Genomic DNA, 23,190 nt, shown 5'->3' on the forward strand with positions numbered 1-23,190 from the left:
TATAGATATTTTTTAAAAAAAATATATATTTTTATAAATGAATGAATAAAGTAAATATTTGTTAATATATATGTATACATATAAAGTAAATATTTGTTGATATATATATATATATATATATATATATATATATATATATTATTGTAGCAAAGTAGGATTTATATGTAAATTTTTGGTTCCCCTTGTTTTTTTTATTACAATCGGTTCTCGCTGTTTCGTTTCCTCTTATTAAATTGGACTAAATACTTATCAAGATAAATTTGAGAATATTTTAAAAAATAAAAATAAATAAAAAAAAGTAAAATTGAGACTTTTTGCAGTGTCCATTACGCCCAAATAGGATTATTTTTGTACTTTTTGCAAAATTTAAATTAAGAAATCAAAATATATCATTCAATTTTCGGCAATATTAGGACCTAGCAAATGCAAAGTCAACAGAAAGTCTTCCTTAGATATTTCCTTTACAATATTATTCTGCAAGTTGTTTGGGTGGCTAGGATTAATGATTGCCCTTCGCTTCCTCTTGAGCTCTTTGTAAGCACAAATTTCTCTTCCACTCCTGCAAAAACATAAAAATTTCCATGGCCAATTTTCATTTCCAGGCCATTCTTCATCCTTTGTTTCTCATCCAATTCCTTTGTCTTCTACTTCTTTCATCATCTACTTGCACTCTAGCAATTAATTACTCCATAAACTGTGGATCAGTGTCCAGTGTTAGTCTTGATGGCCGGATTTTTGTGGGTGACGAAAAATCTGATTCCTTCGCCGGAAATGGTGTTTCTATTAGCAACAGTTCAGTATTACCTGAAAACCCTTCTCCTATCTATCAAACCGCGAGAATTTTCAAGAAGCTGTCATTATATGAGCTCAAAATCACTGATAATGGCATATACTTGGTACGTCTTCATTTCTTCCCATTCAGCTCCAAAGAGACTGATCTTTCTGATGCTTTATTCAATGTTTCCACTTCAAAATTCTTGCTCTTATCTAATTTTAGCGTCAAGAACACTGCCCCTTTACCATGGATAAAGGAGTTCTTTCTCACCATCAATTCAGACAAGCTTAGTATCTATTTCATACCCGCTACAGAGACATCTTTTGCTTTCGTTAGTGCCATGGAAGTCCTTATCCTTCCTCTGGACTTCTTCAAGGATGATTATGTGATACCAGTCCCTCCGTTAGGTACTTCAAATGGTTCTTTCCATGGTTTGCTGTCCAATGCTTTACACACTCTATACAGGATCGATGTCGGACAAAATGTTAATGGTAGTGATCCCTTCTGGAGGAACTGGGTGGGGGATGGTCAGTATCTAGTTCCAGGGTCTTCTGCAAAAAATTGTTCTCCTTATTCTGGTAAGCTTAATCAGGCCTCTGGAGGAAGGTATATTCAAGATATTGCCCCGGACTATGTGTACGTTACCTGCAAAGAAGTGAATATGGGTAACATAACTTGGCGTTTCAATGTAACGAAGAAAGCTATACATCTTGTTCGTCTACACTTCTGCGATTTTCTCAGTCCATCAGCTGGTTTGTGGAAGTTCGATTTTTATATTTATACAAAATTTAGGTGGGTCTTTGATTCTCAAATATTTGGCAGCACTTTGGCGGCACCAGTTTTCCAGGATTTCGTTGTTCAATCTGATGATTCTGGATATATAAGGTTCAGTATAGGCCCTAACAATGATTCTGGTTGGAAAATTGCCTTTCTAAACGGATTGGAGATTATGGAGTTTGTAACCAATACAAGCATGAAATTGGATCAACTTGAACCAGAGCATCCAAGTGGCAAACATCTTTATCTTGTTATTGGTTTTTCAGTTGGGGGTGTGGTTCTGATTTCCATTTTAATAATCTTATTCTTGTTTGCTGTGAGACGTAGGAAAGCTAAACCTGTTCAAGCTATGTTTCTGAAGGATGAGGCTCCTCCTGGGAGAGGAACGCCTCACAGTTGGATAGCTGCAACAACTGTCAATTCCTTCTCCCCTGTTCCTAATTTGAATCTCAAGTTAAAGATGCCTTTCTCTGAAATACTTGCTGCTACTAGCAACTTCAACACCAAGTTGTTGATTGGTGAAGGTGGATTTGGTAAAGTTTACAAAGGAACTCTTCCCACTGGAATAAAAGTGGCTGTGAAACGAAGCGATTCAAGCCATGGCCAAGGGCTTCCAGAATTCCAGACTGAGGTTACAGTCCTATCCAAAATTCGACACCGCCACCTTGTTTCCTTGATTGGGTACTGCTATGAAGGATCTGAAATGATTCTGGTTTATGAATTCATGGAAAAGGGTACTCTGAGAGACCACCTATACATCTGGAAAGAGAACTCAAAGAGTGAATCTACACAACCTGTTTTGACTTGGAAGCAGAGGCTTGAAATCTGTATCGGTGCAGCTAAGGGTCTCCATTACCTTCACACTGGTTCAGATTGGGGAATCATTCACCGGGATGTTAAATCAACAAACATCTTACTTGATGAACATTATGTGGCAAAAGTTGCTGATTTTGGTCTTTCGCAATCAGGTCCTCCAGATCCAAACCAATACAGAATGAGTCTGATAGGTAGCTTCGGTTATCTTGATCCTGAATATGTTAGAACTCTTCGGTTAACAGAGAAGTCTGATGTATACTCTTTTGGAGTGGTGCTTCTTGAAGTGCTTTGTGCTCGACCGCCTATTGTGAATTCCTCTAGGAGGGAGGAAATAAACTTGGCTGAATGGGGAATGTTCTGGCAAAAGAAAGGGCAACTAGAAAAAATTATTGATTCTTCATTGGCTGGTCAGATTAATCCTAACTCGCTGAGAAAGTTTGGAGAAATAACTGAGAAGTGCTTGAAGGTAGAAGGAGCTGGCAGGCCTACAATGCTTGATGTGTGCTGGGACTTGGAATATGCACTTCAGCTACAACAAACTCCAGTGCCCAGAGAACCACACGAGGATAGCACAACAGACGTTTCATCGAATTTTGTAATGGCCCATTATAATAGCGCCTCCAATGAAGAAATATTTGTCGGAGATGATGATGAAACAGATTCGATGCCCATTTTCTCCCGATCAATGATTGACGATCCCAGATAATCTCCACAATCAGCATTCAGATGATTCAATGTCTAGCGTCTACTATATTGAATTTTTGCAACATTTAGACCAGTATCAGTATGTGTGGATGTTCTAAGAGAATAGTTCTGTAAGTTCTTTTTTAGTACAATTGATTCCTACTGGGAAAGAGCTCGTTGGTTTCTGTAAGTTAGTCTTTATCACTGGCTGCAGAAATCAATGTGATAAATAAGATGCAGGTGTGATTGCTGGAAATTGAATCGATTGATTTTGTTTTTGTGTTATCTGCTAAAACATAAGCTGGCATTAGAAATGAAGTATCATGTGATAAACATAGGGGCAGACATTTCATTGGATTTAAAGCCTGTTTAATTTAACTGCTGAATACACTAACTGTTAGCTGATAGATGTTATTGTTAGCTGATAGCTGGTAATCGATGATAATTGATTTATGTTAAATATTTGGTGAAACTCTATTTAGCAGTTATTATTGATATGTGAAATGATAAATAAAGGGTATATATTATATAGTTTATTTTATTTTTGAAATAAATATAAAATTATAAATTTATTATATTATATTATTTATTTTATTATTAAATTAAATATATAATTATTAAATTAATATATTATATCATTTATTATATTATTAAAATAAATATAAAATTATTATTCTTTCATATTATATCATTTATTTTATTATTGAAATAAGAACATAATTAAATTTTTTTAAAAAATAATTAAATAACTTTAAAAATATAGATAAAATAATAAAGTAATTATTATTGTTAATAAAGAAAAAACTTATAATTAATTTTAAGTTTTTAGATATAAATAAATATTTTATATTTTATGTTATCAATAAAAAATATTTTAACAAGGTTGAAACACGATTAATTAAAATGTTAAAAAATAAATAAAAATAAAAAATATTAATAATATTAATTTTTGAGTTAAATAAATAATAATAATATAGTCAAAATAAAAAATAAAATTAAATCAGTTATCAACTAATGAGAAACAGCTCTAAAAATAGAGTTGATACAAACTGCAGCTGTGGTATCATATCAGCTACCCATCAACTACCAGCTTTATTTTTTTAAACTTACCAAATACTCTAGTTCACATGTTTCGGTGTCTATCAACTATCAGCTGCACCAAACAGGTGAACCAAATACCGCCTTAGTCTATTCAATTGAATTGTCAAAAATAAATAAATAAATATAATTAAAAAAATAAAATTAAAAATCAAAATAATTCAATTAATTTAGTTGAATTTATTAATATCTAATTAAGAATATATATTTATTTTTATATATAATATTTACTAAAAATATAAAAATATATAAATTTTAATCAAATTTGTTAAATTGATATTTTACTATAAAAATTGAATTGAGTAAATAAAAAAAATTAAATCGAATCAAATGGAGTAATCAAACTGAAAAATAAAATTATTTTAACTCAATTTAATTTTTCAATTTAAACCAAATAGTTTTAATTAATAAAAAAATCCAAACATTTTTGCATAATTTATTATAATCAATTTCTTTTAGTTTTGATAATTTAGGACAAAATTCTTAAATTGACAGTAATTTTGTCTAGGGATCAAAATCAATTTGGGAAATATGTATTATTACATGAACAAATCATTCATAAATAAAATAATGCACATATCATGTCACGTTAACAATAACCCACCATCATTAAACTAATTTTTGTAAAATTAAAAATCAAAATAATTCAATTAATTTAGTTGAATTTATTAATATCTAATTAAGAATATATATTTATTTATATATATAAAATTTACTAAAAATATAAAAATATATAAATTTTAATCAAATTTGTTAAATTGATATTTTACTATAAAAATTGAATTGAGTAAATAAAAAAAATTAAATCGAATCAAATCGAGTAATCAAACTGAAAAATAAAATTATTTTAACTCAATTTAATTTTTCAATTTAAATCAAATAGTTTTAATTAATAAAAAAATCCAAACATTTTTGCATAATTTATTATAATCAATTTCTTTTAGTTTTGATAATTTAGGCCAAAATTCTTAAATTGACAGTAATTTTGTCTAAGGATCAAAATCAATTTGGGAAATATGTAATTATTACATGAACAAATCATTCATAAATAAAATAATGCACATATCATGTCACGTTAACAATAACCCACCATCATTAAACTAATTTTGTCCATTTAGTAAAATTGCACTCAAATTAAAAATTTTAATCTAAATTACTAAAATGATAAATATTAAATTAAAACACAGTTGCCTATAAATATTTATTTATTTATTTATTTTTATTAAACCAACCAAATAATTTTCACCTCCTAAACAAATTCATGCATGGAAAAGTTAAATTCTTGCAAGCAAAAGGGAACTTTAGAACTAATTGTCTCTTCATTTGGAATCCTCAATGACCACTTGACTTTCCTCCCCTTTCATTTTCCTTTTCTATTTGTTTTTTGTGATTAGCCTTTGGTGATTGCCACTCGACGGAATTCCTCTACCCTTTCGGGCCAGGGAAGGTTAATCTGCCTACTAGCTGATAGTGGGTTCACTATCTCCACTATTGGATAGGAGTAACTATTTGTTTTGTTTTTGGGTTTTTGGCAAATTGGTGGGAGAGTTTCTTTGTTTGATTTGCATTTTTGATTGCTTAGTGCATGTGTAGGTTGGTGTTGAATAGAGTGTTCAAGCTGTTTCTTCTACATGTGTTGCATGGTTTTGTAGATGTGTTGGGGTTTGCTTTCAATATTTGGTCTAGATAGGTATGGCCAGAGTGGGACATTGATGATCCTTTTCATCATTGCCTTGTTCTCTGCTGGTGCAGTTATTGGTTCTCTTGGCCTTTGGCCTCTCATCTTTTCTTGGTCCCATGGCTTGGTTCAGATCTTGGTTGTGCCCTTCTCTAGCTTTTGACTTTGTGGTTATTTTGAGGATGGCCTCTCCTGGCTTGGCGTATTGTCAATTTAAGTACTTGCTATTTGAACATATGAGTAGTGGAGATGTGTTGCTTGGTCGATTCTTGATTGAGTTGAAGACTCAGTTCCTTCGATTAGGTTTTTTAGCTGTTCCTTTGGGCTTTGATGTTTGGTTATAAAAGGCTAAGTAGATAGAATTCTCCACTCAAAGCTCTCTTCTCCTTCATTTCTCTCAAAGTGCCGAAACCTATCCCATTGTCCTCCCATAGTTTTTCTTGCATGCAAGCTAAATCTTCCCATCCTTTCACCTAAAATCACAAATTTCTTCAATTAAAATTAGTCTCCATTCCTTGGGGAGTTAGTAGGTAGCAAAAGGAAGCATAAATTGTGAAGTTTTACAAGATTAGATTTCTCACAAGTTAAAGTTAGTGCATAATTTCTCCCCCTATCTTAGTAATATGTTGAATTAAATGTAAATTGAGTTGAAATGCTAAAGAAATTTGAGAAATTGGTGGGTAATTTTGGTTCCCCAATTCAGCAGCCATGGGACATTTAGGGATTTGATTTGTTTTTACAAGAAAATAGTGATTGGTAATATTAATTAAGGTAATTACATGAATTAAGATAAATTTGTATGTGGGTGTTTGAGGTTTGATTAAGAATTAGGGTTTGTAATCATGAATTTGGGGATTTTGTTTGAGGCTTGAAACTATTCAATTGGCAGCCTTGATAAGCATGGTTATTGATGAATTTATACATATAATTGGTGAATTATAATGTTGATTAAGGTGACTAAGAGTATAAGAATTTTATTGCATATATATTGTTGATTTTGACACTCTAAATTAGGGTTTGAACCAATTATGAGTGACTAGTAATATTGCCCAAATTTGGTAGTGTAACACCCCTATTTGCATGGCCTGGTATATTTCACTATTCCGGTAACGGTGTCGGTTTGGACAATTAAAGGGATTAGAACCGCATCTAAGACAACTAGATAAGCCCTAAACACAAATAATTAGTAATTGTCAATTAGTTAAGTATAAATAAGAAAAACAGTACACAAGAAGTTAAATGAGCCGAGAGTCATAGCGATGGGTGACCTTCTCGGGAAGGATTGCAAAGTCGATTTAAACTTAAATTTTGAACCGTAAAATATGACGCTGCGGTCCTTAGGACTATTGCGAACAGTAAAAAAGAGAAAATCACTAAAAAGAAATGTTAAGCCTGTCAAATAATTAGGTCAGGGATCCAAAAGAAATATTGAATTATTTGTAAACCGGGTCGAACTGGCGAGGGGCAATTTGGTCAATTGACCCTTAGAGCTGACTCCTGACCTAAATGTCAAATAAAATGGGTGAAAAGAAAATTTTGGAGTCAGAAAATAAATTAAAGAACTAAAGAAAAATAAATGAAAAAAAAAAGAGGAAAAAGAAAAAGTGAAAAAGTGATGACATCATGCATGATGCAATAAACATTATAATTAAAAATTTAAATTTTTGGATAATTTTTAGTCTTACTAAAGGTTAAATATTTAGAAAAAGAAAAGAAAAGAAAAAGACACAAAAAGTCCTTCATCTTCTTCAAATTGCCATGACCATCTCTCTCATCCCTCCCTCACCAAATCCTCCATGGAAGCTCACTTTTGAGCTTGAAGACAATAAAATCCCACCATAGAAACTTCATTTACCATAACTAAACTTTGTTTGGGCAACTAGAAAAGAAGGTTCAAGAAGAAAGAAAGAAGAAAGGAAGAAGTTTGAAGGGGAAAAAAATTTTGCATAAAGGTTAGTAATCTAAATTTGAAGTTCTAGTTGAATTAATTGTGTTTGTAGTTGAATAAACCTAGAAATAAACTTAAAATGAAATGAAAACAACTTTGGAGGACTATATGTGAATTTCAGCCAACCATAGATGTATGAGAATATGATGTGTTTTGAATAAATTAAAAGTGTATGTAAGCTTGAATGAGTTGAGAAATGGTGTTGGTATGCTTGGAATCAATTAAATGTAACAAATCAAGTGAATTAGGGTTTGAACCTAGGGTTTTGGAAGACAAAAATTGGAGAATTGGTCAAATGGTGTGTTTGACTTTGTTTGGGCTGAAAAATGCTCATATATGACCAATTGTGGTATGTTGGAAGTGTTAGAATTAGGTTTAAATTCGGATTGCTTAGGGACATTCTGCAGGCACCAGGACCAAGGTCCCTTTCAAGGACCAAAACTGAAAATTTACAAATCCAATTGGTGTGAGGCCAATTGGGAATGAAAATAGACACAAAATGGCACATTTTTCATTTAGGAATCATGCCTAGAAAGTGACTAAAACCTAGTGACCAAATTGATCAAATCTGGACTTAGGTATTCTACCCTGTACAAAAATGACCAAATGAACAGTGTTTGTTCATTTGGCCATAACTAGGGCTAGGCAGGTCTAAATGACCTGAAAGTTTACCAGTAGAAAGCTGAGATATACCTACAACTTTCATGAAGAACACAAGTCCAAATTATGCCCTTTACCAAGTCATTTAGCCACCCAAAGTTGGTGACCTAAAACTACTAGAACCAAGTTGGTGCCTAGAAAATCTGGGTTAGGCCAATCTGGCAGCCATGTTCAAATGGCTATAACTTGAGCTAAAAAACTCCAAATGGAGTGATTCAAAAAGGAAAATAAATTTAAAACAATAAGGAACAATTTTTATGAAGAAAACTTAGCCAAATTCTAACAGCAACATGATCAATGGAATAGTGAAAAATAGGACACCAAAACTGAAAATTTGTAATTTTGCCTAAAGGACTTAAAATTTGAGAAAACATCCAAAACCAACAAATTTAGTAACCAAAATGTGGTATGTGGGTGAAATTGGAATTCCCATACTTATTAAGCATTAGAAAATCAATAAATTGACTTAAATAGTATAGTGAATAGTAACCCTGAAACACAAATTTTAAAGAACGTCAATTTTAGCATATTAAAGCTAGGTAAAAGTAAATTTGAATTTATTTTTGGATTTATGATAAGTTATAATACTGAGACACTATGAAACTGTGTGTTTCACTTGAAAAGAATACCGGGAAAGAACACGAGGGATCGAGTCAAGGCCAAGAGGCGACTCGTATAAGGTTTGTGCACAACATAGAATTTCTATAAATTTTCCTCTCAAAATTATTTTTGAATGAATTTAGATATTAAATTGTGACACAATTGGATTTGAAATGTTTATTATGCTTTTGATTTCAATTTTTGAAAGATTAATTGTTTGTGTTTGAAATGACAATAAATGTTTAGTAAATTGTTAAGATAGTTTTGAAACCACAGTGTCATTACCATATATTTGAATACCTCACTAGCATGACTAGTGGGGGAAATCAGTTTCGAATTTTGATTCCTTCTCTAGCTGAAGTGTTGAGGTGTGTGCCAGTAGAAGAAGAAAAAGAATGGGTTCCCATATATTTGAGCTAGCTGGCCTCGTGATGTGACTTCTCCTTAGCCTCTGGCTATTGAGATGATATTTGTTTCGAATAGCATGATATAACTGTGTGTTTTTGTGAAATTTGTTTTGAGACTTTCGAAATGAAATTGTTGGATTAAATGCATCTAAATCATGTTTTGTATTTATTTCTCATGTTCAGTTCAATTTTTGAATAAGTATGATTTAAATTCTGCATAAATGTTATTTTAGTATGTTGTGCACCACTGAGTCATAGTACTCAGCGATGGCTGTTATTGCTGTCGTAGATATAGAGACTAGAGGAGCAGCAGAGTGAGCTGCTAAGGATTGTGGAGCTACCTTCCCTGAAGGTTTATTGGGTATATTTTATGCCCTGATTGTAATAATTATTTTGGGTGTATGTAAATGTATGTACATTTAAAAAATGATCATGAGTAGTTGTATAAAACTTGTAATAAATTTTAGTTTGGATTTTCCCTAATGTAAATTTTGGAATGATGTATGTAAATTGTTTTATCTTTAATGAAATATGAATGGAAGTATTTTGTTTTAATTTGAATGAAATTACTTAGTAGTATTTTTGATGATGTTGAATTGATGAAGTTGTTGAGATAAATTATTGGAAGTGTTTTTTATAGGTATTTGAAGAACTGTTTTCTGAAAATACAGACGATACTCTGCCAATATTTTTATAAAATTTGAGAAAAAATAAAATGGGATAAAAATCTTAAATAGTTTTTAAACTCTAATTAAATGTTTTGATACCTATTAGAAAATGCTCACCACTTATAAAAAGTAAGAAGATTGTTTTAAAATCTCTTGTAGGGTATTTAATGAGTTATTGGTAGGTGAAGTTCGATAGTTTATTAGGTATTCTACGGGATCATGTTATGCCTTACAGAGGGGTAAGGTGTGACATGTTTTAGTGGTATCAGAGCAAATTTTTGAAGTATGTTTTAACTTGTGAATTTGTGTCTTTTCTTTGTTAAGTACAACTGCTTGATGTCTTTATTTGTTACATACAGTGCATTACATCATAAATATGAACTAACGGAGGGAAATCTCTTTGTGTTATTTGTTCAGGAGATATCCTACTCCAGATTGAAATGGAAGAAGAGGATCACTCAGTTGAGCAATCTGTTAAAGCTGAGGCACAAGGGGAAGCCCCAGTTCTACAGAATGTCAGTGGGTCAGTGGCACCAGCCCCACAAATACCATAGTTTCCTGCACAGTTAGCATAGCAAATGGCGGTAATGTTTCAACAGATGCATGGGGGTATGCCTGCTCAAGCTCCACCCCAGACACCTGTGATACAACTATAGCCTCCAGCCAGACAGTATGACAAGCTGTTGAAGTATGGGGCTACAGAATTCAAAGGTACAGTAGACCCTTTAGAGGCAGAGTAATGGCTAGAGAGGATGGATCGAGTGTTTAAGAAGCTGTACTGCCCAGATGAGTTGAAATTTGAATACTCCGTGTCACTACTGCAAGGGGATGTGTATGATTGGTAGAAGACCATCCCCCACAGCTTGGCTAAACCACCAGTACTGACCTAGGATGATTTCATCAGAGAGTTCAGACAGAAATATGTCCTAGATGCATATGTGGATCAGAAACTACAAGAATTTCTGAGTCTAAAACAAGGCAACAGAACAGTGGTAGAATATGAGAGGGAGTTCTCCTGCTTAAGCCACTATGCTGGGATTCTCCTTTCTACCAGTAAGGAAAGGTACAAGAGATTTGAGATGGGTTTGAAGCCCAGCCTACAAGAACAAGTAGTGGGATTCAGACATAGTAATTTTTCAGAGCTCATTTCTCAAGCACTTGAGTTGAAAAGAATTGAATCAGAAGCGATCGCAGCAAAAGAAAAATCAGAGAAAGACAAAGGGGGAAAAGTCAGTAGAGCAAAGTCTTAGTGGTACCTCTGGAAAGAAAAAGAAATTTGGGGGACCTAGCAGAGGTCATGGTGGAAGGTTTGAAGGGGCAGATTCTCTAGACAGAGACCTCCTGGATCTGGTCAGCAGTCGAGCAGGGGTTCATAACCTCCCTGCCCTTGTGAGACTTGTGGAAAGATTCATGGGGGAGAATGCTATTGGGCAATAGGAGCCTGTTTTAACTGTGGAGGCAAGGGCCATCTTGCTAAAGACTGCACCAATACCCCTAGATTTGGTCCAGCTCCTACTACTGCAGAAGGATTTATTCAGAGTCTTGCTCCTAGAGATTCATAACCAGTTGGCAGAGGAAGAGGCAGAGGTAGAGGCCAAACTTCGAGTAGTCAGGGTACTGTTGGTCAGTCAGCACAAGGAAGTGCTTCAGCCAGGGTTTATATAATGAGACAACGAGAAGAGGCTGAGACTTCCGATGTTGTAACTGGTGCATTCTCTATCTCTGATCAAGATGTATTTGTACTGTTTGATCTGGGTTTAACCCACTCGTATGTTAGTGCTAGCATAGTCAGTTCACTTACTGTTCTGTGTGTCAAAATGGGTTTTGAAGTGCTAGTAACTAGTCCATTAGGACAAGAGGTTCGGGTCAACAGAATCTATAGAGACTGTCCTTTAGTGATCCAAGGACATATTTTTCTATCAGACTTGATTGAAATGCCCTTTAGAGATTATGATATCATCTTGGGCATGGATTGGTTAGCCAGGCATCACGCCATGATTGACTGTAGGCTGAAAATAGTCACTTTTGGTCTCCCTCTGTACGGTGATATGGTAATACATGGGGAGAGGCATTTATTACCATCAAACATCATTTCGGCTGCACTAGCCAGAAGAATGATAAGAAAGGGGTGTGAAGCATACTTGGCACATGTGATAGACACCCAGGTGGGGAGTCCAACACTAAGGCACATTCTTACTGTATGTGACTTTCCAGATGTGTTTCCTAATGAATTGCCAAGATTACCTCCAGAAAGAGAGGTGCAGTTTGAGATTGATGTTATGCCTTGTGTGGACCCAATCTCCATAACACCATATAGAATGGCACCTGCAGAATTGAAAGAGTTGAAAGTGCAGTTGCAAGAGCTGCTTGACAAGGGCTTTATCCGCCCTAGTGTGTCACCTTGGGGAGCACCAGTGTTGTTTGTTAAGAAGAAGGATGACACTCTTCGCTTATGTATTGACTATCGATAGGTGAATAAGGTGAAAATAAAGAATAGATATCCATTGCCCTGCATTGATGACTTGTTTGATCAGTTGAGGGGTGCAGCTGTGTTCTCAAAAATTGACCTGAGATCAGGTTATTGTTAGTAGAAAGTACAAGAGCAGAGTATTCCTAAAACTGCCTTCAGAACCCGCTATGGCCATTATGAGTTCTTGGTTATGCCACTTGGGTTAACTAATGCTCTGGCTGCTTTTATGGATATGATGAACACTATCTTCAGACCATACCTCGATCAGTTTGTTGTGGTATTTATAGATGATATATTGGTCTATTCGAGGAGTGCAGAAGAGCATGATAGACATCTGTGGATTGTACTGCAGACTTTGAGGGAGAAACAGCTATAGCCCAAATTGTCGAAGTGTGAATTTTGACTGAAGAAAATATCCTTCTTGGGGCATGTAGTATTAGTAGAGGGCATCAAGGTAGATCCAAGTAAGGTAGAAGCTGTCCTTAATTGGAGACCACCTAGAAATATCATGGAGATTCACAGTTTTCTGGGTTTAGCTGGATACTACTGCCGTTTTGTGAAAGGGTTCTCCATGTTGGCATTTCCACTGACCAAGCTGCTTAGGAAAGATATAAAAGTTTAGTGGATGGATAAATATCAATAGAGTTTTGATGAATTAAAGAGATGTTTAACTGAGGCTCTAGTCCTGACTTTACCTACTCCGAGTAAAAAATACACAGTTTACAGTGATGCTTCTCATAATGGGCTAGGCTGTGTATTGATGCAAGATCGTAATGTCATTGCCTATACATCACGCCAGCTGAAACCGCATGAGAGGAACTATCCGACACATGACTTGGAGCTTGCAGCTATTGTGTTTGCTCTTAAGATCTGGAGACACTATTTGTATGGGGAGAAGTGCTACATCTACAAAGATCATAAGAGTTTGAAGTATTTAGGCACCTAGAAAGAGTTGAATTTGAGACAGAGGAGATGGTTAGAGTTGATAAAAGACTATGATTATCTGATCGACTATCAGCCAGGGAAAGCTAATGTGGTGGCTGACGCCTTAAGTCGCAAGACTATGGCAAGTCTACGGGTTACTCCTTTGTCTATGATACATGAGTTGAGATCATTACATGCCAGCTTAGAGATTAATGATGAGGGGCAGATAGTAGTTGCATGGCATGTACAGCCAGTGTTGATTGATCAGATCAGAATGGCTGCTCAGAATGATGAAAGGTATCAGAAGCTGTTGGAAGAAGTCAGAAAGGGCAAGAAACCAGAATTCTCAATAAGAGATGATGATCTACTGCTACACCAGGGCAGATTGTGTGTTCCTAATGATGTTGACTTGACCAATTGAATTAAGGTTTTGCATTGACTATTATAAGCTTGTGTATACTACTGGAATTGATTGAATTGAGATGAATTGGTGATATTAGAAGTACCATGAATGCATATTGGAACACCCCTATGTTAATTAGTTCTATACATTTCACTGTTTCAGTGACCAGTGCCGGTCTGGACAGTTAAGAGCCTTAGAACCATATTTAAGTCCCCTAGAAAAGCTATAAACAAAAATTAATAGAAATTATATGAAGGAAAAATTGAAATGAGAAAAGCAAAGTATAAAGGGTTAAATGAGCCGGAGGTCACAACGATGAGTGACCTAACTGGGAAGTGACCGCGAGGTCAGTCAAAACCCTAATTTCGTATGAGACATTATGACACTGCAAGCCTAGGAATTATTACGAAGTTAAGGGTATTATGAAAACTCCAGAAAAGAATAAAAAACCAGATTGAAAAATTTAACCAGGGTTCCGGGAGCAATCTAGTGCTACTGGTAAAACGGATCAGATCGGCAAGGGGCAATTTGGTCAATTCACTCTTAGAGGTAACTTTTGGGCTAAATGTCCATTAAAAAGTAGGAAATTAAATTCATGAAAAATATATTAGAAGTGAAGAGGTAATGGAAAGAAAAGAAAAGAAAATTTAAATAAAGGTTTTATGACATCATCAAGGTGAGGTAAGCATGATGCAATAAAGGAATAATTAATTAATTAAATTAATTTGAGATAATTAAAAAGGGATAAAAACAAAATTAAAAAGAAGCCAAATAATCATCTTCCTCCTACATCAGGTCGTCCCTCTCTCTCTCTTGATTTTCTCTCAAAAATCCTCCATAGCCAAGCTTGAGCAAGCTTTCAAACTCCCAACTTAACCCTAAATTCCATAAATTCTACACGAAAAACCCTTAACTAGACCTTGGTAAGAAGGGTTTGAGAAAGAAAATCAAGGAAGGAGTGGAAATTAAGAAGAGAGAAAGCTCCACATAAGGTAAGTTAATTCAATCCTTTTCTTTAGTATAAGTGATTTAATTGAGTGGTGAATTGATGAAATTATGTAAGGAAAAGTGAAAAATCAAACATGTATGAGACCTAGGAAAATTCAGCCACCTTGAGTATGTGTAGGGTTTGATGGATTTTGATGAAACTAAAAGTGTATTCAAGCTTAATTTAGTATGTAAATGCGTTGTATATACTTTGATTTCATGATTTGAAGCCATTGGAAATTAAGGTTCCTGAACTAAGGGAAAATTTGGGGGAAATTGGTAATTTGATTCAGTTAGACCTAATTGAGGTTTTAAGTGGCCAATTGGTATGTTTGGAGGTGCATGGGAATGCATGGGATGGACTTAGGATTGAATGTGATGCTGCCCCAATCTGGACAGCCTGACAATGGTTCACTCACATGGCCATAATTGCAATCCTGTTGCTCCAATTGGTGTAAGACTAATTGGAGATGAAAATTAAGACCCAAAGCTACAATTTTGATGAAGAAATCTTGCTCTAAAACTGAACACAAATTGGTGTAAAATTAGGTCAAATCCAGATTAGGCACATTGCCCCTGTACAAAGCTGACCATATGAATAGTACTTGTTCTAATGGTCATAACTTGGTGTAGAAAGGTCCAAATGACCTAGTTTTTATACCATTGGAAAGCTATGATAGAGTAGAATAACTTTCATGGAGAATATAATCCCAAATTCTGACCATAACTGAATCAATTTGCCACTCAAATTTGTGTCACTAAAACTGCCAGAAGCCAGAATCTTGCCCAGAATTATGGAATTGGTCAATTTGGCCAGTTATGGTTAAATAGCCATAACTTGAGCGAAAAAACTCCAAATGGAGTGATTCAAAAAGGGAATTAAAGCTAGAACACTAAGGAACAACTTTGATGAAGGGAAGTCAGCCAAATTCCCACTGTAGAAGGTCCAATGGGACAATAGAAATAAGTGACCCAAAACTAAATTTTTGAAATTTCACCTAAGGAGCTTAGAAATTCAGTTGGCAATCAATGCCAATATAAATTTAACCTAAAATGTGGTATGTAGGGATAATTAGAATTAACATATCTATTTAGTATGAAAAAGTCAATATTTTGACTTAAATAGTGAGGTGAATAGTAACCTCAAATACAATAATTGCAAAGAACCCTAAAGCTTATAAATTATCTTAGATAAATTAAGTGTACAAAATTTAATCGTTAGATTTATTAGTTAGACACAAATTTAATGGATAATGAAACACTTTAATTTTGTGTTTTAGCGGGAAAGAAGCCTTCCGAGGAAGGAAATACGCTGGAGTGAATTAGGACAAGCTATCATACGAGGTTTGTGCACAACAAATGTTTTTCACTTCTTGTTTGATATTGAAACATTTATTTACATGTTGGTATTCAAATGGTGCTTATGAATCCTTTGAGAAAAGTTGTGTTACCTATTTTAGAAATGGAGATTTGAAATGAAATATGTTTAATGGTTGCATGAAATATATTTGAACACTATAGTTTTGAATTTGATTTTGGATTCACACTTGGCATGGTAATATCACTATGTGCCTCCTTCGTTTACGGGGTTGAGTTTGATTATTTTTCTCTCTCTCTGGCTTGCCAGTTGGAGGTTGAGTTCGGATGAGTACTCATATAGCTAGCTAGCCACCTCCCTCATTGATTTCGATTAGTGGGATTGAGATTGCTTTGTCGTGGTGTACAACATGACATTGTTTGGAAATTTTGTGCCATGACCTAAATTGTGTATTGGTTGGCAACATTGTGGATTGTAAATTGTTTGATAAAATAGTATTATAAGTGTTAAGCTCAGTTTTATGGAAAATGTATGTGAAAGATTTTAAAATTATTGTTTGTTGATGAATGATTATTTTAGTAAATTTTTAATTTTTATTGTGCACCACTGAGTAAAATTACTTAGCGATAGCTTTATTTTGCTATCGCAGATAGGAGAAAGGACAAAGCAGCAGAGTGAGCTGCTCTAGTGACAGGAGGACATTTTGAGGATTTTTGTATAGGTATTTATTTATACCCTCGTAAATTAGCTTGATGTAAATATTTTTTGTTCATATGTATTTATGGAGCTAATTGAGCAGTTGTACATTAAAACTTGTAATAATATTATTTTTGATTTTCTTTTTGTAAACTAAGACTTGTATATGTAAATTAAATTAAATGCCATGATGATGGGTTTTATTGAACTGTGTTGAGATTGTGTTGAAATGAGAAATATTGGAGTTGGATTTGAGAAAAATACATTGGAAGTGCTTTCTTTTTTGGTTTTGAAGAACTGTTTTCTCAAATTACAGCCGGCACTCTGCCGAAATTTTTATAAAAATTATGGAAAGTTGAATTGACCAAAATTCCCACTTGTAATTTAAACTCCAACTAAAGGCTTTTAATGAATGCTCTAACATTGCTTGTCACTTTGAAATAAATTGAATTTGTTAAAATCTCTTGTGGCATATTTAATGGGTTATCAGTAGGCAAAGTTCGGTAATTCATTAGGTATATTACGGGATCATGTTATGCCTTACGGAGGGGTAAGGTGTGACATGTTTTAGTGGTATCAGAGATATGTTTTGAATGAGTTTTGACTATGAACTTGAATATTTTCTTTGATAAGTACAATTGATCAAGTGTTCTTCATTGATACATATGATATATTTACATCATGAATATGAACTAATGGAGATAATTCTCCTTGTGTTTGTTGTCAGGGAGTAGATAACCTCTTTGAAGTTGGAATGGAAGAAGGGGATCATTCCGTTGAGCAATCTGTTGAGGCTTAGGCATAGGGGGAAGCCCTAGCTCTCCAGAACGTGAGTGGGTCAGCCACTCCAGCTCCTCCAATGCCGCAGTTTCCTGCTCAGTTCACTCAGCAGATGGCTACAGTGTTTTAGCAAATGGCTGGAGGTATACCCACCCAAGCCTCAATTCAAACCCCATCAGTACAACCACAGCCTTCAGCTAGGCAGTATGACAAACTAATGAAGTTTGGGGTCACAAAATTTAAGGGGACAGTGGATTCGTTTTAAGAAGTGGCTAGAGAGAATGGAAAGAGTATTCAAGAAGTTACACTTCACAGAAGAACTGAAATTTGAGTACTCCATTTCTTTGCTTCAAGGGGATACTTATGAATGGTAGAAAATCATCCCCCATAGCTTAGTTGAGCCTCCAATCCTCACATGGTCTGACTTTTTGAGGGAGTTTCGGCAGAAATGGGTCCCCGATACGTATGTTGATATGAAGTTGGAAAAGTTTTTGAGTTTGAAGCAAGGGGATAAAACAGTAGCAGAGTACAAAAGAGACTTCTCTTGATTGTGTCATTATGCAAGAAGCCTGCTTGCCACTCCTAGAGACAGATGTAAATGTTTTGAGGCTGGGTTAAGGCCTAGTTTGAGAATGCAAGTTGTGGGATTCCGACACCAAAATTTTTCAGAGTTAATATCACAATCCCTGGAACTAGAGAAAATTGAGAATGAAGGAACAGTTAAAAAGGGAACCAAAGAGAAAGAGAAAAGTGGAAAGGCTACTGGTCAAACTCTTGATAGTGGATCAGGAAAGAGGAACTACTTTGGGGGATCCAGTTCACGTAAGTCAGGTAGAGGCAGATCTTTTGGACAGAGACCACCTCGATCTGATTAGGAGACCCAGCAGACACCCAGAGGTGCATTATCGGGTCGACTTTGTGACACCTGTGGCAAGGCACACAGTGGAGTATGTTATAGAGCCACAGGAGCATGTTTTAATTGTGGAGGGACCGGACATTTTGCGAAGGATTGCACTAGCCCCTACAAATCTGGGCCACCCACTACCACATTAAAAGGATCTGTTCAGAGTTCTGCCACTAAAGGTTCACAACCAGCTAGTAGAGGCAAAGGTAGAGGTAGGGGCAGTACCTTAGGTAGTCAGGGCATAGTGAATCAACCAGAACAAGGTAGTGCTCCAGCCAGAGTCTACACTATAAGACAGAGAGAAGAGGCTAAAACATCCGATATTGTGGCTAGTACCTTCTCAACCTTTAATCAAGATGTGTTTGTGTTGTTTGATCCCGGATCTACGCATTCCTATATTTATAGCCAATGGGTTAGGCTATGTACTGATGCAAGATCAAAATGTCATTGCTTATGTATCACGCCAGCTAAAACCACATGAGAGAAACTACCCGACACATGACTTGGAGCTTGCTACCATTGTCTTTGCTCTGAAGATCTAGAGACGTTATCTGTATGGGGAAAAGTGTTAGATCTACATAGATCACAAGAGCCTAAAGTATTTGGCCACACAAAAAGAGCTGAATTGGAGACAGAGGAGATGGCTAGAACTAATAAAAGACTATGACTGCTTGATAGATTATCATCTAGGAAAGGCAAATGTGGTCACTAATGCTTTAAGCCATAAAACTATGGCAAGCTTAAGGATTTCTCCTTTGTCTATGGTACATGAGCTGAAAGCGCTGCATGCTAGTTTAGAGATTGATAGCTGCATGGCATGTACAGCCAGTGTTGATTGATCAGATAAAGATGGCTGCATTGAATGATGAAAAATATCAGGGATTGATGGAGGAAGCTCGGGATGGCAAGAAACCTAGATTTTCTATGAATGATAATGGATTACTACTATACCAGAGCAGAATGTGCATTCCAAATGATGTGGAATTGAGACAAATCATTATGAAGAAGCACAAGACTCTCCTTTTGCTATGCACCCTGGTGGCACTAAAATATACAAAAGGATGAAAGAGCATTATTAGTGGAATGGGATGAAGAAAGATATAGCTGAGTATGTATCCAAATGCCTAACTTGTCAGCAAGTGAAGGCAAAACATCAAGTACCAGCTAGTCTGCTACATCCATTGCCAGTGCCTGAGTGGAAATGGGAAAGGATCACAATGGATTTTGCGATGGGACTTCTTAGAACGCAGAAGAATCATGATGCAGTGTGGGTCATAGTGGACAGATTGATCAAGTCTACTCACTTTCTGCCAGTGAGGATGAACTACAGTCTTGACATATTGGCTAAACTATACATTGATGAGATTGTGAGATTACATGGGGTGCCAGTGTCAATTGTGCTAGACAGAGATCCAAGGTTCACTTCTAGGTTATGGGGTAGTTTGCAAAGAGCCCTAGGAAATAGACTGAACTTCAGTACGGCATTCCATCCACAGACAGACAGCCAGTTTGAGAGAGTGATTCAGATATTGGAGGATATAATACGGGCTTGTGTGATTGAATTTGAAGGTAGTTGGGCTACACACTTGCCTCTGATTGAGTTTGCTTGCAATAATAGATACCAATCAAGCATAGGGATGCCTCCATATGAAGCTCTATATGGCAGGAAGTATAGAACTTCTCTGTGTTGGGACGAAATGGTGAAAGAAAACTGATTGGCCTAGAAATTGTTCAACAGATAGAGGAGAAGATCAGACTTATCAAAGACAGGCTCAAGGCTACATCAGACCTACAGAAGTCCTACATCGATTTAAAAAGGTAAGATATTGAGTATGCACTGGGTGATAAAGTATTCCGCAAAGTTTCCCCTTGAAAGAAAATTATAAGATTTGAAAGAAAAAGGAAAACTAAGTCCTCGTTTCATTGGGCTGTATGAGGTTTTGGAAAGAGTGGGTCCTTTGGCATACCTATTGGCACTACCTCCAGAGTTAGAAAAGATACATAACGTCTTCCATATATCTATGTTGAAGAGGTATAGATTAGACCTCTCTCATGTGCTACCAGTAGAAGAAATTGGGGTAAATCCAGACCTCACTTATGAGGAAGAGCCTGTTGAGATTTTGGCATATGAGGCGAAGTAGCTAAGGTATAAGCAGATACCATTGGTTAAAGTACTGTGGAACTACCATTTAGGCCAAGACGCTACTTGGGAGCGTGAAGAGAATATGAGGAGGCAGAACCCACAATTGTTTAGAGATTAAGACCAGGTAAAATTTCGAGATGAAATTTATTTTAAGGGAGAGAGAATTGTAACACCCCTATGTTCATTAGTTCTATACATTTCACTGTTCGGGTGACCAGTGTTGGTCTAGACAGTCAAGAGGCTTAGAACCATATTTAAGTCCCCTAGAAAAGCTATAAACAAAAATTAATAAAAATTATATGAAGGAAAAATTGAAATGTGAAAAACAAAGTATAAAGGGTTAAATGAGCCGGAGGTCACAGCAATGGGTGACCTAACTGGGAAGTGACTGCGACGTTAGTCAAAACCCTAATTTCGTATGAGACACTGTGACACCGCAAGCCTAGGAATCATTGCAAAGTTAAAGGTATTATGAAAACTCCAAAAAAGAATCAAAAACCAGATCGAAAAATTTAACCAGGGTTCCGGGAGTAATCTAATGCTACTGGTAAAAGGGATCAGACCAGCAAGGGGCAATTCGGTCAATTCACCCTTAGAGGTGACTTTTGGGCTAAATGTCCATTAAAAAGTAGGAAATTAAATTCATGAAAAATATATTAGAAGTGAAGAGGTAATGGAAAGAAAAGAAAAGAAAATTTAAATAAAGGTTTTATGACATCATCAAGGTGAGGTAAGTATGATGCAATAAAGGAATAATTAATTAATTAAATTAATTTGAGATAATTAAAAAGGGATAAAAAAAATTAAAAAGAAACTAAATAATCATCTTCCTCCTACATCACGCCGTCCCTCTCTCTCTCTTGAGTTTCTCTCAAAAATCCTCCATAGCCAAGCTTGAGCAAGCTTTCAAACTCCCAACTTAACCCTAAATTCCACAAGTTCTCCACTAAAAACCCTTAACTAGACCTTGGTAAGAAGGGTTTGAGAAAGAAAATCAAGGAAGGAGTGGAAATTAAGAAGAGAGAAAGCTCCACATAAGGTAAGTTAATTCAATCCTTTTCTTTAGTATAAGTGATTTAATTGAGTGGTGAATTGATGGAATTATGTAAGGAAAAGTGAAAAATCAAACATGTATGGAAACTAGGGAAATTCGGCCACCTTGAGTTTGTGTAGGGTTTGATGGATTTTAATGAAACTAAAAGTGTATTCAAGCTTAATTTAGTATGTAAATGTGTTGTATATACTTTGATTTTATGATTTGAAGCCATTGGAAATTAGGGTTTTGAACCAAGGGAAAATTGGGCAAAATTTGGGGGAAATTGGTAATTTGATTCAATTAGACCTAATTAAGGTTTTAAGTGGCCAATTGGTATGTTTGGGAGTGCATGGGATGGACTTAGGATTGAATGTGATGCTGCCCCAATCTGGACAGCCTGACCATGGTTCACTCACATGGCCATAATTGCAATCCTATTGCTCCAATTGGTGTGAGGCCAATTGGAGATGAAAATTAAGACCCAAAGCTACAATTTTATTGAAAAAACCTTGCTCTAAAACTGAACAAAAATTGGTGCAAAATTAGGTCAAATCCAGATTTCGCACATTGCCCCTGTACAAAACTAATCATATAAATAGTACTTATTCTAATGGTCATAACTTGGTGTAGAAAGGTCCAAATGACTTGATTTTTATACCATTGGGAAGCTATGATAGAGTAGAACAAATTTCATGAAGAACACAATCCCAAATTCTGACCATAACCAAATCAATGTGCCACTCAAAGTTGGGTCACCAAAACTGCTAGAACCCAGAATCTTGTCCAGAATTCTGGAATTGGTCAATTCGGCCAGTTATGGTTAAATAGCCATAATGTAACACCCCTCACCCGACTACAGTGTAGCCAAGAAAAGTGTGCTACATTCGGTGCCGGAGCACCCTATCTTATCTTACTTTATTCCTTTCATATTTTGATCTCGATATATTTTAATATTAATAAATTTTTCGACGGACAAACCAGCGGAGTTTCCCCTATTTTATTACCAGTTGACGTATTTTACTATTTACCTGTTTGAAAGTTTCAATAATATTTTACAAATAAAATCTCATCAATTATTTTCATAACCATCTCATAATTCACATCTCATTCATATATCTCAATTTCATATTCATTTCCATGCATTATCTATATATTTCAAATCTGTCTTCGAATCCATACAATCTCATTCATGCTCAAATCACATAAGTAAAATTTTCAAATTTCTTTAATTTACATAATTTCATAATTTACATGATATATAAATTAATTACATATGAAAAAGCTAATTTATTAAATTACATTACATTTCTATTAATTACCTGCTCATGATCTACATTATAATACAATATCTAGCATTTTATACTAAATACAAAATATGATCTATATGGGCCCTATCTACATGCATTGCTGAGGAGGTG

At 35.2% G+C, this 23,190-nt stretch overlaps 1 protein-coding gene across 1 annotated transcript; it reads left to right on the forward strand.

The window, feature by feature from the left end:
- Positions 1-490: 490 nt before the first annotated feature.
- Positions 491-3,308, forward strand: LOC110634877 (probable receptor-like protein kinase At5g24010). Its single transcript, XM_021784025.2, has one exon. It carries the CDS (start codon positions 582-584, stop codon positions 3,072-3,074), a length of 2,493 nt encoding a protein of 830 aa, XP_021639717.2. The 5' UTR covers positions 491-581; the 3' UTR covers positions 3,075-3,308.
- Positions 3,309-23,190: the final 19,882 nt, after the last annotated feature.

Source organism: Hevea brasiliensis, chromosome 5 (genome assembly GCF_030052815.1).
Source record: "Hevea brasiliensis isolate MT/VB/25A 57/8 chromosome 5, ASM3005281v1, whole genome shotgun sequence".
Taxonomy (NCBI): domain Eukaryota; kingdom Viridiplantae; phylum Streptophyta; class Magnoliopsida; order Malpighiales; family Euphorbiaceae; genus Hevea; species Hevea brasiliensis.

What these genes read in the sequence shown, in the direction of transcription:
- LOC110634877 (XM_021784025.2), top strand. Translation starts at nt 582, where the DNA reads ATGGCCAATTTTCATTTCCAGGCCATTCTTCATCCTTTGTTTCTCATC.